We start from the raw sequence: 15,208 nt of genomic DNA on the forward strand, positions 1-15,208 counted from the left end.
AATATGACGAATGCCATTCATAGAGTAGCATATTGTAGCTTCATCTCATTAGGTGAATAATAGCTGGCCCAGCCACCCTAACTTGGTTCAATAGCAAGGATGCTGGAGGCAACTTGAAAGCTACTATATATACGGCTGCACCACTCCTGCAGTACATTTCTTTTCCCGTCCTATACTCAGCGCACTTCCTCACATCCAGCTCGCGGCAGGAATCAGACTATGCTCCGACGCGGACGCGGTCGCCCTGCTGGATGAAACTCGCCACTTGTTGCCTAGGCGACTGCCTTGCCCACAATTTCGTGGCTTACGCAGATAGGTCAGGACGTGGGACCCCAGCCTGAGTGCAACATCTGTAGATTGGAGCCGCAGAGGATGCAGTGTGTAATTTTGATTTCGATAAATACCTTGCTATCCCTGAGATCAAAGCTATTAAGGCCTCTAATCGATACAATATGGATGAGACAGGTATTCTAGAAGGTAGAGGATCAAATAGTCTTGTTCTAGGATCATCTGAGACTCGTTCCATACGGAAGAAACAGCCTGGATCTCGAGCTTGGACATCTCTTATAGAGTGTATCTCTGCGACTGGTACTGTACTACCCCCACTTGTGATATACAAGGGGAAGTCTGTCCAGCAGCAGTGGTTTCCTCTAGACTTGACTCCATACGAAGCCTGGAGGTTTACAGCAACAGAGAATAGGTGGACGTCAGACTCTACGGCTATTGAGTAGCTACAAAAGATCTTTATTCCTTTAACTCAACCAGAGGACCCTGAAGAGACTAGGTTACTTATCCTAGATGGGCATAGTAGCCACGAAACGACAGAGTTTATGTACCTCTGCTTCATAAACTACACTTGCTTTTCTTACCGCCACAAACATCCCACGTTCTCCAGCCTCTCGATCAGTCAGTCTTTGGACCCCTCAAGGCAGCCTATAAGAAGGAGCTTGGTTACCTTGACTAATAGGATACTACTACTGTCGTAGGGAAGAGAAACTTTCTCCTCTACTATAGAAAGGCACGTCTAGCAGCATTGACCGTCAAGAACATTATCAGTGGATGGAAATATACTGGTCTCTAGCCTTCGAGCATAGCTAGACCCCTTATGAGCCCCCTGCTCCTTAAGAATACGTCAGCACCAATCAAACAGCCTAGTTAGACTCGCAAAGGGCACTCTAGTAGTCAGGACTAGGCGTTAGATACATCGGCAGTAGCCTAGTCAACGCCTAAGAGGAGAGATAAGCTCCAAGATCAACTCAGCTTATTCAGCAAGCTTGATAGTGATCCAAATACCCAGCGGCTACTCTTTCGGAAAGTTCAAAAGGGCTTTGATTAGAAGGACTACCAGTTAGCTGTCTCACAGCGAAAGATTAAGGCAACAGAGGCAGAGCTTGAGGCTAGTAGGGCTAGGAAGCGGAGGAAGGTCAAGATGAGCCCAAATTCGAAGTTTACTAATATCAAGGCTATTCGGAGGGCTCAAATCGAGGCTAGTGAAATTGAGGATAGTACAGATGAGTCTAGCGAGTCTGAAAACCCTAGTGACGGTGAAAGCTGTATTGTAGTCGCATCAGAATAAGTATTAAAAAAGGTTGAAGTTAATGGTTATAATATAACAGAGGACTAGTGGCACACAGTCCACTGGCGGAGCCCTAGTTACTCCGTAACAATGTACACTAGTTAGATAGGTAACATTCTACCGTTACACCTGACGGAGGTTAACTTAGCTCAATCAACATCACAATCCTCCATGATAATATACAGCGTCATTTTTAGGGCGTCCCACATGTGGGGGTGTCCCGGATGCGGGTGTGGGACGTTACTTATTCGTTGGCTCTTACTGAAGTTATCCTTCGTAATTATCTCCTCGCATCTTCGCTCACGAGGATATAGCTAGTCCTAATAGATAGTCGCTTAGTATAATACTTCTTAGCGGTTACTAGGTAGTAAGTATCCTATGGAGTAGTATCCTATGGAAACCTTCCTTAAGCTTACGTTAGAGGTACTTCTGGAATTCGACGTAGAAGCATAGAGTGTATTCGTCCTTATTTCTTTACATTCCTTCAGTATTTAAGGAGATAAAGTTGGTAGGAAAGTCTGCAGAGTATTATTCCTTGCGTTCCGCTCAGCGGGATCAGTCGTCGGACTGGGCAGTCTTTGATTCTATGGTCAAGTTCGCCACAAAGGAAGCACTCCCTCTTTCTCTGAGGCTTATTACCGGATGATGTGCTCTGGCGACGGTGCTTCTTCTTCTTTGTCTTGCCTGCTGTAGCTGTCAGTCCTGCGTCGTCGCCCCCTGCCTTCTCCAGGGTTTTCTCCTTCGAAGGATATCCAGCTTTCGCTCGATAGATAGGGGGTCTTAGGCGTCTATAGTGTCTCGAGTAGTCGTATATATTGATAGGAGTGCCGAGAGCAGGTGGCCAAACAAGTCGGTTTTGGTCAGAGCAGTAGCAAGATCTGCCTTACCCTAGAAAGTAATATATCGAAGCTCATTTAACTTCACCCAGGTGTCGTCAATTATCGTATCGAGTGCTATCTTAAAGAGGACGACTTAGGTGAGGTTATGTCGTGTTACCTATCGCGTCTTAGACTTTTATTTGTTTCTAGGTCTCGTCCAGGCGTCGTACGACGTCTAGCACTCCCGTACTAGCTCTCTGTCGAATCCTAAGATGCATATCTTGATCAGATATAAGGTAGTCGCATCAGCTTTCCGATATGCCGTCTTTGCTGCCGATGTATTATCCGCTTTCTTGACGAACTCATCTCTACTCTACCGGATCGTGCAGTCGACTTCTTTCTCTTAGAAATGCAGGTCCAACAGATCGAACCATTCTTCCTGGTTGTTGGAAGTGAGAAAAGGTACTGGTAGCTTTCAAGCGAGAGGATCTTGGTCGGTTGTAGCCATAACGAGTAACTGTTAACGCACTTTTTAGTCTTGGGGGTCGTTCTTATCGTATATGTCGATAGAGGAGGGCGCCTCACACCAAGGGCTTTATCGACAAAGATAATACTGCAATATGCGCAGTAAATAGGTGTCTATAGTCTCCAATCAAATGCACACAGCGTCCTTAAAGTGTATCGCCTTATCGTCGTAACAGAACGCGTATGTACGCAGCCGCTTGCGCCATTCTAGTCCGGTGACTCTTGCGTTCTCTCACTCCTAGCTAGACGTCGCTGTGACGCTGGAACGATAGGTCCGTAGCGATAATAATTGAAATGTAAGCTATCAAACTACCCAGGCTTATAATCTATTGGAATCTGAGGCAGTATAGGCAGTGTGTAAGTGATACCGTGCTAGTTAAGGCACCAAGGTTTAATTGACTAGAAACCATCACTATTGATATGTGAGTATATTTCTAAGAAGAAGTCTTTACTTCACGACTGCGTTGGGCCTTCCATCTTAACCACAGCAACAACCTCCCACTGGAGCAGCCACCTATGGAAGTCACCACCGTGTATTCCAACGGTCTCCACTATTATCAACGGATGATCACTAGTGGTCTCAGGTAGGGGTGCTCAGAATAGTTCATTGATCTCTAACCTTCCTTCTATCCTCCTCCAAGATAACCCCTCTTACATAGATAGCCAGAGCCCGTATATCGGAGCAGCAGAGCCCGTATATCGGAGCAGCAGAGCCCGTATTCGGAGCAACAGAGCCTCAGTTCGTCCGGTTCTTCGATATTCCAAGCCTTCTGTGATATGCTATGACTCACAGGCCCCTATGCCGATGCCCCACCGGCACCCCACCGGTGTCTTGCACTTGGCACTCTGACATTATATTACCGATTATTCGAATCGATTCTAATCCCACTACTTAGCGTTCCGTGTTTGATACGTAACCCCATGGGGGGTTACCCTATAGCTATAGATAAGATAGATAAGAGCTATAAAAGAGCTCTGCCAGGCCAGAATAGCTGACCTGGCCATCCTTTCCCAATACAACAATTCACACCCCATATGCACTCGCATCAGTGTTGATCCTCCTTGAACCACTACTTCTTCGTTTTCTAAAACCTAGTTCTTCTAACATACTATTTGTATCTTCGATACAGCTCTACGAATCTTCTACACTAGATTAATATTGTCTCTTCAAGAGGTGGATAAAAATACTATTTAAGCGTACGAAGCTAGTTATCCCGCTAGCGGAGAGAGAACGTCTTTAGGCTTCTTTCGATCTCTATTAGAGTTAGCTACTACTTAGCTCTACTTTTCACCGTTCTTGTTTAGTTCGAAATGTCGTGTGCTCCTTAGATTATTAAATTCGCGCGCGTGTCGCCGTTTGATCGCTTTTAGTAATGTCGATGGTCGTAGACGTATCTCGAGGCAAAGTAATGTACCTAGAGGATAGAGTTCATTGAGATCAGCTACGGCAAGAAAGCGCTGAGGATTTTCCAGTATATTGCAAATGCATGCATCTTTGCAGATGAAAGCCTCGTTGTATTGAGTGCTGCTTGCCGTCCCCCCACGGACGTAAATATCCCTTCCTAGACTCCCCGGGAGTATTGGAGAGAACTCTACATGCCTAACTGTGATATCTGCTAAGACACTGTGGTATCCCGAGAGATGACGTGACACATGGTTGGTGTAATAGGTCTACGGATAAGGAAAATGGCTACTTATCAGCGGTTGTTTGATCTCGCATCTAAGGCAAATATATCCCCTTGTCTGAGGATGTGATTGAGTATGCTGTTGGCACTATATAACTGGCTGCGATTGTGTGTTTTATCTGATTGCCTGCTGGGCAGGATCGTAGAGTTACGTGCCTTTTCGAAATAACACTCGCAGTTTGGAGAATCGGGATGCATGCTGGGGTTCGCGTTTTCAAGGTTGTAAAGTTGCTTCCGCATCATACCAATTGAATCCAACATCTGACAGATACGACTGAATACACGTATGAGGATGCCGAGTTGTCACTCATTCGCATGCCCCTTTTCTCGGGGTGTGTTTGGCATTGTCAAAGGAAGGTTTGGTTGTCGTAACACCAGACCAAAGGCTGCAGTGTTTTAGTGGCTGCGACGGCCGAGTTCCACTGAAGCTTGGGCCACACCCCCTACAGACCCGCTAGAAACTGCCTTTCAGCTTTATGCGCTCGTGAGCTCGGGTCACTGCTATCATGTCATATGAGCATCGTCCGGTCTTCGCCAGCATCCCAAAGTCCACACATGCTTCTATCATTTCCCTCACAGCAACAGCTACTTACCTTCATGCCCAGCTGCTATAGCTCAAGTAGCCATCACGATAACGCCTTTTGCACATTCCTACATCAACAAAACACGTGAAAATCCAATCAGACCGACCTTTCCTATCTGTAAAATGGCGCCGCCTGCCGAAATCACAATACCAACCACATCACTGCACACACCAGCGGACAACTCCAAACCCTACACACTCTACAACATCACCCTCCGCCTACCACTCCGAACGTTTGTCGTCCAGAAACGCTACTCCGACTTTGCGACCCTACAACAGTCACTCCAATCACTCGTTGGTACCCCGCCCCCCGCCCCCCTGCCTGGCAAGTCCTGGTTCAAGTCGACCATCTCCTCCCCGAGCTTACTGAAGACCGCCGCCGCGGCCTCGAGTCGTACCTGCGCGCAATCGCAGAGTCACCAGACCGCAGGTGGCGCGAAACGCCTGCATGGCGGCAATTCATGAACCTGCCTGGCATTAACAGCGCCAGCAATTCTGCCGCAAGTGTCCGTGCTGGCGCCGGATTCGGCATTCCCAATAAAGATGCGGCGAATGTGGCAGCCGCGCAGGACCCGGGCACATGGATTGATCTGCACAGGGAGTTGAAGAGCGAGCTGCAGGAGTCACGACGATGCTTAGCCAGACGAGATGGCGCGATGGACAATGCGACGGCTTTGGAAGCCGGAGCGGCAGCCAAGCGGGCGCTTGTCAAAGCTGGGGGCTTGCTGACTGCGTTGACCAATGGGCTGCGCGTGATACAGGAAGGCAAAAGGTTGGGCGATGGCGAGATAAGGCGGCGGAAGGATTTGCTCGCTGCGGCTCGTGTGGATCGCGAGGATCTCGACAAACTGAGCAGTTCCCTGGCGGCGCGCGCCAAATCCAATTCAGCCAACGGCATGCCTTCAGCGAGCGACAAGGTGGCCTTGATAGGGCATGGGCCCAGGGCTGGCGGAAGGGTACTGGGTGCGCCGCTGCCCGAGACGGAGCGCACGAGAGAGCGTGACAATCGGGGCGTGGTACAGTTGCAGCAACAGATGATGAGGGAGCAAGACGAGGATGTCGACAGCTTGACGCAGATTGTGCGGAGACAGAAGGAGATGGCTATGGAGATCCACAGCGAGGTCGAGAGCCAGACTCAGGCGCTCGACAGACTTAACGAAGATGCCAGTCGGTTAGGCAGCAAGGTGGACATTGCCAAAAACCGGACCAAGCGCATCTCTTGACTGGTAGCTCCGCTGGAGTTAGCTGCGCGGGGACTTATCTTGGGCATCGAAATCATAGTCGTGGTGCTACGACTTGAGGAAGGGCTTCTGGAGTGGATCACATGGTTTGTACAAGCTACACTGATGTTGCGGAGGGTGAAGAGGACTGCAGCTGCTTCAACGGAGTTGAGCACACATTATACCGGGGATTGATAGGATACGTGTAAGAACAAGCCGTACAGTTTGGATGAAATTGCATGGCTACATCACAGCTGACTCATATACGAAGGATGACGCCAATTTAATACGACAAATACCCATATTGATTCGCGGTTGCTATCCCAACTGCTCCCATGTATCTTGAAATATGATTACTGGCCAAGTACTACGAAGAGCCCATGATTATTTCCGATGCCCTCTCGGCTACTGCATACAGTGTGGAGGTCAAATGCCCACTTATCTGCAATGGGATAACTGATGCGTCGACAACTCGAACATTCTTGGTACCGTATACTTTCAGCTTCGAATCGACAACTCCTCCTAGCTCTCGCAACATCATAGAGGCTGTGCCCAGTGCGTGGTGGTTTGGTGAAACTACAAGGTCAGCCCCTTATTCTATTCCAGCGAAGACCTCCTACTTACTCTGGCCGACGAGAAAGTCTTTCCATTGCGAGTCGGTCGCGTTCCGGGGTAAGGCTTCCTCTCCTGGGAGCACATTGCCAGTGATGCGCTCGCTGATGGGCTCCTGGTTAAACAGACTCTGCGCGACCCTTCCCGTGCCCGTCGCCATGGCGAGGTCAAAGTCGAGAAGAAGGTAGTTGGGATCGATGACGGGATCGTCAATCGCATCGGTAGACTTCAGATGCACGCTACCTCTTGAAAATGGGAGTAACGGCCAGAAGACCCCAACATAGTGTCCCGCCGAAAGGGTCGTGAGGATCTCGCCAATTGTCACGTTCTTGTTGAAAATCAGGTCGTGTTGGATGTTGAATACTTTCTCCAGTGCCTCCGCGCTGATGATGCCGTCGTTGGCGGCGAATACCTCAGCTGCCCAGGAAGCTAGGCTCGCTTTGGTGGACTTGGCGATGGCGGCTGTTTCGTTGCCAAACATGTCGTACCCGTTGATGAAGGTCGCGAAGGGGGCGATGCCGGATGTACTACCGGTGTCGCCGCTGTAGCTCAGGAACGCTAGGGGTTGGTCTTGTAAGTTTTCACCGACGCCTGGGAGGTCGATGACGGTTTCGATGCCGTATTTGGCGAGAAGCCTGTAACCACCCCGTCAGTCTTTCTGCTGCGGGAGTTAGCGCAAAGGGGGGAATACCTTTGCGATCCTACTCCGGAGAGTTCAAGGATGAGAGGTGTCCGTACTGCACCGGCAGATAAGATGACCTCCCTTTTAGCTACAGCCGACACAACTTCTCCATCCTGAGTCAGATATTCGACCCCCTGGGCCACAACATCGCGGCATTTCTTGGTCGATTCTTTCCAAATGACCCTCTTCACCGCCCCCTTAATGATTTTCAAGTTCGGCCGTTCTTCAAATGGATAATAAAACGCCCTCGCCGCATCCTCCCTCACATCCGCATCCCGATCTACCGTCATCGGCCAGACGCTAAACCCACGTACATCACCCCCATTCATGTCCGGATTCAGCGGATACCCCAAACTCTCCCAGCTCTGCCGCGCCGTCTCATGAAATGACCCGTTCATCAACTCATACGGAAATCCCGTCTTCAACAACCCATCCCGGCCATGGAACTCCGACACATACGACGCCCCCACCGCGACTTGCTCCTCCGTCGGCGGAGTCAAGTCTTCGACCTTCTTGTAATAAGGCCACAAATTCTCCCAATTCCACCCCTCACTCCCCAGCGCCTCCCATACATCGATCTCCGGCTTATCCCCGCGGATGTACGTCATACCATTGATAGTACTAGTCCCGCCAATGGCCTTGCCGGCGTGGTACATCATCTCCCTCCCACCGGCGCCGGGCTGCGCGGGAATGTCGTACTGCCAGTCGATGGAGGTATTGAAGGCTGCCAGATAATCCAGGGGGGAGGTCACGTTGGGGTTGTTGCGGACGTTTTCGCCGGTCTCGATGATGGCTACTATGGTGGAGGGATCAGTGGATAGGTGGTTGGCGATGACGAGGCCGCTGGTTCCAGCACCAGCTATGATGTAGTCGTATGTTTCGAGCGAGCAGTTGGCCATGGTTATCCATACGGGCAAGAACACCGATTTCATGTTTGCTGTTCGGCTCTATGGTCACGCGGAAGACCGGATTTACTAGAATCAAGTAGAATGCAGGCACTGGAGTTTTCAAGATTGAGTTATACATATTTGAGGACTCGTTCCGGGCCGCTTGTTGCGTCTTACGTCTCGTTCGTCTGAGAGGGTGTGCACCATCTGTCGTACTGACACCGTTGTAGGGCCGAATAACTGCACATCATATACGCTTCTAGCGAATCGTCCTAGCTACACGAGGTATGGGTTCAAGCCCAGATCCTTCGCCTTGGGGTCTGCAGGGGATTTAATTGCTATATCTGGGAATGTGTGACACGGTGCAATCAGCGTTTGCGGGGTAGCTAGCTTTTTGTATTTCTCCTCTGCCAGCTTCAGCTGATTTTCTTTAGATTGGGGAATATACCCGTGTGGATAGTGATAGTCTCAGCTGGAGTTGGGCTGATTCTGGGAGACGAAGTCCACAACTATATTTATCACGTGTAGGTGTGTAATTCCCCCTAAAGGATGACAGCGAAGTTCGAAATACAGCCACGTCGAGCCACCAATAACAGTGGCGCAAATTATGATTCATAATGATTTCAATCCATCAAGTTCAAATGTAGTATTAATAGCTAGTGTCCACAACAAAATCAATGGTATCCAAAAGATTCAATTGAGCGTACTCGTACATACCAAACGAGTTTATCAACCGCAGTCGTAATGGCGGATACTACAAACCACGATTTCTCACATCTTCAAGATGTAATGGGAACTCTACCCATGGTCAAACGTTACATCGTGTTCTGTCTGGCCTTCACTCTTGAGGAATCAATATCCATCTCTGCAGTGGAACACGCACTTAAAGACACTCTGAAAAGACTGACAGTCGCTTTCCCCTGGCTGGCAGCACAGGTTGTCTTCGAAGGACAAGAGCAGGGCAAATCCGTTATTCCAAAGGTGATTCCGCTTGGAGACACCATCGAGCTCATTGTCAAGGATCTTCGACAAGATGCTAGCTTCCCTACCATGGCCGAGCTCGGCAAGGCAAACTTCCCCTTTACGATGTTGGACAGTGCTGTTATCGCACCCCCGATCGCCTCATCCTGGGCAACCGACGGCCCCGACAAAACAGCCCCCGTGCTCATCCTCCAAGCTAACTTCGTGCAAGGCGGCCTACTCCTCCTGTTCTCTGGCAACCACACCCAAATGGACATGACGGGCCTAGGCGGCATTATCTCTCTGTTCTCTAAAGCCTGCCGCAAGGAACCCTTCACAGGGTCCGAAGTAGCGCAGGGGAACCAATCCCGACGGAACGCCGTCCCTTTACTCGGCGATAACTACCAGCCCGGCCCCGAGCTAGACGACGTCTTCGCCAAACCCCGACCGCCTATTGATATCTCCTCTGCGCCTAGGTGGGTATACTTCAACTTCCCTGCCGCTAATCTGGGCCGGCTCAAGACGGAGGCTAGTGATCAGACTATCGTGCCGTACATCAGCACCGACGATGCCGTATGCGCTTTGGTCTGGCAGCGCATCACGCAAGCGCGGAAATCACGCCTTGGAAGCCAGACGACAACACTGTTCGGTAGGCCGTTTACGGTGCGCAAATACTTCGGTCTCGAAGGCTACCTGGGCCACATGGTCGACGTAGCTTACGGGTCCGAAACGGACGTGTGGGAGAAGCCACTGGGGGAGGTAGCCGGGCGTCTGCGGGCGGTGTTACAAAGAGACGAGCAGATTAAGCATCACTCCAGGGCGTTTGCGACCATGATTCATAGGCTGGACGATAAGAGCCAGTTGGTCAATGGGGCGTGTCTGGATTTTAATCGGGATATATGCATTTCGTCGTACGCAAACGTTAAATGCTGTGAGTGGGACTTTGGTCCGATTTTGGGGAGGCCTGAGGCGGGGAGGAGGCCTAAGATGGGGGCCTCGCTGGGTTGGGCGTATATGATGCCTAAGTCGAGGAATGGGGATCTTGCGGTGGGTATTTGTATTAGTGAGGGGGATGTGGAGAGCTTGAGGGTAGATGGGGTATTTGGGAACTATGCGGAATTTGTTGGGTGAGGATTGAGAGATTATGATCCAGGGACTAGCGCATAGGGGTACGTCAAACGTATCGCCTTTGCTGTGCTGTGGTCGGATGGATAGCACAGCATGTCCCCCTTTACAATGAACCGAGTTGCCGCGGAGAAGTCTAGAGTTCTAGCTGATGGCATGGAGGATTAAATCGGCATCATCGTAACCAGAGAGGATCAAAGTTTTAGTCTCGAATAAAGAGAGGAAATAGACAGAAATTAAATAGAAGCCTCTGGAATCAGGATCGAAGTTACCAATTGTAATTTTCTTAGGTCCATATCGTGATTTCAACTTGCCTTAAGAATCTACAACGGTTCTAATGTCATGTAAGAACCACTTTTCCTTGAACAAATACGTTACACAATCCAGCCCTATACTGACAAGATATCTTTAAATCCCTCAATCCTATAGGTACATGCATGAGCCCGTTATATTTTTTGAGGCCAGGTCATCCCTTGCCAAATTCTGCAGCAATATCCTTGTTACAGTTTTTACCAAAGAGGAAGGCATTGTAGCAAACCTCAGAAAAACATTAAACGTCGACAAGTCCCAGCACGTCTCTCGCAAGCTGCTTACCGAATCCAGCCATCAAAATTCTCAGAGCCAATATTCGAGTGCATACTCAACAAATTCATGATTTGCTCTCTCGTGGAAACCACTTCCAAACCTGGCATACTCCGTCGGCTAGCTCCCGGGTGATCATCAAGCTTGGTCGAAGCTTGTATTCCGGCTGCACCCTCACCCAATCATCAACCCCACGAGATGTGGCCGGTGGGGTTGTTGCAACGACGGGATAGATACCTCGAACCTCGATACCGGTTTGCATGCACCTCATAGCACACATGGGGCCGTAGCCCCCGCAAACCTCGTCTAAGTGCGGGCCAGATAAGTTTTATGACCTCACTCGAGCTCCCTTACTTTAGTAGTAGGTTCTGTGCATCGTTGTAAAGTCAGAAACCGACCATATCCCAGGCTCTTTCCTTGGCTAGTGTGCCTAAGTCTAAGGTCACACAAACCCAGCTACTCGTGCACCGGGTGGCTTAATCTTCCTTTATCATTATCCTACTACGCGACATTGTTATGGGTTGAGCACCATGGCTCCCCTTCGCTCCTCTGTTGTAGGGCTGCCAGTTCTAGCTGCCTGTGTGATGGCAGCGGCCAGCTATCCTGCCATTCCTGCTGACTTGACTACTCCTGTCCAACAGCGCATCGCTATAAAAGGCCCAAACTGTAGGCATTCAAAGTTCACCTCACTTAATCAACCTGACATGTTAATGTTGATTAGCAATATCTGTGGGCTGGAATACGTACCAGCAGCTGTCGAAGTCTTGTGTTCAATATGGCATCTCGAGTGGCTCCCTGAATTCTGAAACTTGCTCGACTTCATCTGTCACTTACGCCACTTCACGCACCTGGTCCAATGCAGTCACCCTCAGCGGTTTATCACCAGCAACGACGTACTACTATAAGATCGTGTCAACCAACTCCAGCATCGAGCACTTCTTCAGTCCCCGCCTGGCCGGCGATACTACTCCCTTCACCATGAACGCCGTCATCGACCTGGGCATCTACGGTGCCGATGGCTACACCATTCAAGGCGACCTAACCAAAAAGGATACGATCCCTCAGATTCAGCCGTCGCTGAACCACACCACCATCGGTCGCCTCACCACGACGGTCAACGACTACGAGCTCGTGGTGCACCCTGGTGACTTCGCCTACGCCGACGACTGGTTCGTGAAAATCAAGAACCTGTTCGTGGGCGAGGATGCCTACGAGGCTATTCTCGAACAATTCTACGATCAGCTCGCCCCCATCGCGGGCCGAAAAGCCTACATGGCCAGTCCGGGGAACCACGAGGCCGACTGCCAGGAGATTCCAAATACCGCTGGATTGTGTCCCACGGGACAAAAGAATTTCACGGATTTCATGAACCGGTTCGGCATGACGATGCCGACGGCATTTATATCGACTTCGCGCAATGATACAGCTAAAATCAACGCGAATAAGGCGCAGCAGCTGGCTAATCCGCCGTTTTGGTACTCGTTTGAATATGGTATGGTGCACGTGGTTATGATTGATACTGAGACCGACTTTACTAACGCGCCGGATGGCCCGGGGGGCTCTGCTGGCCTGGATGGCGGTCCGTTTGGGGCTCCGAACCAACAGCTGGAGTTTCTTGAGACGGATCTGGCTTCGGTAGACCGCACTGTCACACCGTGGCTTGTGCTGGGTGGTCATCGGCCTTGGTACTCGACGGGAGGGGGCAGGAATATCTGCGCCCCGTGCCAGGCGGCCTTTGAGCCGTTGCTATACAAATACGGCGTCGACTTGGCGATTTTCGGCCATGTGCACAATTCGCAGCGGTTCCAGCCTGTGTACAAGGGGGTTGCTGATCCCAAGGGATTGAATGATCCGGCGGCGCCTATGTACATTGTCGCGGGAGGGGCTGGAAATATCGAGGGGCTCAGCTCCGTTGGGACAAACGTGTCTTACAATGCGTTTGCATATGCTGATGATTTCAGTTACGCGACCGTTTCATTCCAGGATGCGAATAATCTTGAGGTCGAGTTTATTAGGTCGTTGACAGGTGAAACCTTGGATAGTTCGGTGCTGCACAAGTCGCACACTCAGCATTTTGTTAGGCAGTGAATATTAATTTTCATGGAGGAAGATGTAAAAGGGAATAATTCGAGCTTGGAATGGCGTAATCCCTTCTTAACACACTTGAATTTAGACCATGATAAAATCACGGCCTTGTTGTTATATTGAAAATATCTGTCATATAACCGAACATATCATTTCATTTGCTTATGAGATCGTAGTGATGAAGGATGATTCCCGGTTGCCTGCTTGACTCACCAGCCTCTTAGCATTGGTGGGTACAGGAAGGGCTTGACTGGTACCAGCACATTGGGAGACAAGCCGTAGCGAGATACTGAAACATGGCCTATGGTGTTCAAATCTCACCGTCAGACTGATTTTATGCTTACTTATCTTTTTCCCGTTTACTTACCTTTGTTTTGGATACGATCGTGACATAATAGAGCAGCAGTGGGAAACTCACTGGGGGACTCGAGTTGTGGATCAGGCGGAGATCAAGATTTCCTCGAACACCCAGTAACTCATTCCTCTAGATATCCCAAGACTTGTTTTCAGCCGTGTCTCCGATATCTGCATACAAAAGGGCTGTCAGTTCCAACACCATGGACTCTACCTTCTCCATCCACAGCGAGCGGAGCAGAAGGGGCTCATGTAGAACCAGCCGTATCTGACAGGAGTCGGCCGAGGGGAAACACACCCGTCAGATAGCACGTGATGGGCGGAAGAGAGAGGCTGAGGAGAAGCAGAGGTTTCTAGAAGAGCAGCAAAGCCTAGGTATGTGTCAGGCAGAGCAGTGGGTCAAGCCGCAAACGCCAAAGGAGTTCGAAATAGATGGCATCTCCAAACAGCTCCTAAAACAGTACCACTCTAATTACCGCTCCCATCTTAGTAGCGTACATAAGTTGCCTAATTAATGGATTGGAGGACCTGCGCTCAACAGAAGTCGAGAGAGTGGGTTTGTGTCAGGAACGGCTAGGCTGCAAGGCAATGTACAGGCTGTTAGTCACCGGGTGGTCACTAGTTCATTAATCTCTGACCTTACGTTCTACTCCCCCTTCCCTCCAAGACTCCTCCATTAAGTAGACAGCTAAGCCCCTGTTTCGCCTTACCGCGCTAGGATCCCTCAGTGGCACTGCAACGTACTTTAGCCAGGTAGCCTCGTTGAAGCAGGCTCTTCACTGGCCTGCTTTAGTATGTCATCACTACTTTTAGCTGTAGCGATAAGTTTGTATTAGTACTGCAATTATAGACATGGTACAGAATTCAGATACTACAAAAGCTTAATCTAATTAAAAAAAAAAATAATATTAAATACGCCGTAGGTGTTAACCCTCGGTACCTCTACAAGTACTCCCTTAAGGGGCTATAGATGATATAGCGGGCCCTTAAGCCGCGTCGGGCGGTTATACAGGTAAACTTGTAGCCAAACGACTACTAAACCTCCTGTCCCTCCCTAAGTCTGTGCTACAACCCCTGCCTGAACTACCGATAAGCGTGGTAATGTGGCACTTAAATTCGTCCTCAGGGGTGGGATGCTGCTGATGTGCAGAAGATGCTCGACTATTTTTTTGTCGCGACAAGTCGTAGTATCTGCTAATTGGGGTTCTCGTCGAGCGTATACATCTCAACCATACGCTCAAGTGGATAGACCGTAACGTGGTCTAGACGCTCGCAAGAATCGCGGCGAGGGGGCGTGCTGCGCGCCTTCTATCGTGAGGGGACGGGTTCGCCGACGAGCGTTATCGGATAGGCGAGGTCCGATAAGGGGTCGGATTAACGATTCGAATTCTGGACCGGCTGTCGAGTTATATTCCGCCGACGTAGTGCTTGACGGTCGACTGGCTAGGATGCTCGTAATCCTAAACTGCACCAATCTCCCTATTATCGCTAGGTAGGCGAAGTCAACAAGGTGG

The 15,208-nt window shown here is 49.9% G+C and overlaps 4 protein-coding genes across 4 annotated transcripts; 3 read left to right on the forward strand and 1 right to left on the reverse strand.

Annotated features, from left to right (window-relative positions):
- The first annotated feature begins 5,116 nt into the window (after positions 1–5,116).
- Positions 5,117–6,709, forward strand: BCR38DRAFT_422971 (uncharacterized protein). The gene is made up of 3 exons (XM_040859566.1): positions 5,117–5,485; positions 5,530–6,612; positions 6,679–6,709. Exons 1-2 carry the CDS (start codon positions 5,311–5,313, stop codon positions 6,408–6,410), a joined length of 1,056 nt encoding a protein of 351 aa, XP_040718656.1. The 5' UTR covers positions 5,117–5,310; the 3' UTR covers positions 6,411–6,612; positions 6,679–6,709.
- Positions 6,710–6,774: 65 nt separating this feature from the next.
- BCR38DRAFT_335708 (uncharacterized protein) lies at positions 6,775–8,600 on the reverse strand (the record flags this gene model as incomplete). Its single annotated transcript, XM_040855401.1, has 3 exons — positions 6,775–6,983; positions 7,032–7,654; positions 7,711–8,600. The coding sequence occupies 3 exons, from the start codon at positions 8,598–8,600 to the stop codon at positions 6,775–6,777; spliced, it is 1,722 nt and encodes a 573-aa protein (XP_040718657.1).
- A 675-nt stretch (positions 8,601–9,275) lies between these two features.
- BCR38DRAFT_422977 (trichothecene 3-O-acetyltransferase) lies at positions 9,276–10,941 on the forward strand. The gene has a single exon (XM_040859567.1). It carries the CDS (start codon positions 9,333–9,335, stop codon positions 10,677–10,679), a length of 1,347 nt encoding a protein of 448 aa, XP_040718658.1. The 5' UTR covers positions 9,276–9,332; the 3' UTR covers positions 10,680–10,941.
- Positions 10,942–11,785: 844 nt separating this feature from the next.
- Positions 11,786–13,343, forward strand: BCR38DRAFT_336142 (Metallo-dependent phosphatase-like protein; the record flags this gene model as incomplete). Its single annotated transcript, XM_040855431.1, has 2 exons — positions 11,786–11,921; positions 11,977–13,343. 2 exons carry the CDS (start codon positions 11,786–11,788, stop codon positions 13,341–13,343), a joined length of 1,503 nt encoding a protein of 500 aa, XP_040718659.1.
- Positions 13,344–15,208: the final 1,865 nt, after the last annotated feature.

This window comes from Pseudomassariella vexata, assembly GCF_002105095.1.
Source record: "Pseudomassariella vexata strain CBS 129021 chromosome Unknown BCR38scaffold_3, whole genome shotgun sequence".
NCBI lineage: Eukaryota > Fungi > Ascomycota > Sordariomycetes > Amphisphaeriales > Pseudomassariaceae > Pseudomassariella > Pseudomassariella vexata.

Coding starts and splice junctions, on each gene's coding strand:
- BCR38DRAFT_422971 (XM_040859566.1), top strand. CDS start 5,311: ATGGCGCCGCCTGCCGAAATCACAATACCAACCACATCACTGCACACA. Junction 5,486..5,529: donor GTCACTCCAATCACTCGTTG/GTACCCCGCCCC, acceptor TCCTGGTTCAAG/TCGACCATCTCCTCCCCGAG.
- BCR38DRAFT_422977 (XM_040859567.1), top strand. CDS start 9,333: ATGGCGGATACTACAAACCACGATTTCTCACATCTTCAAGATGTAATG.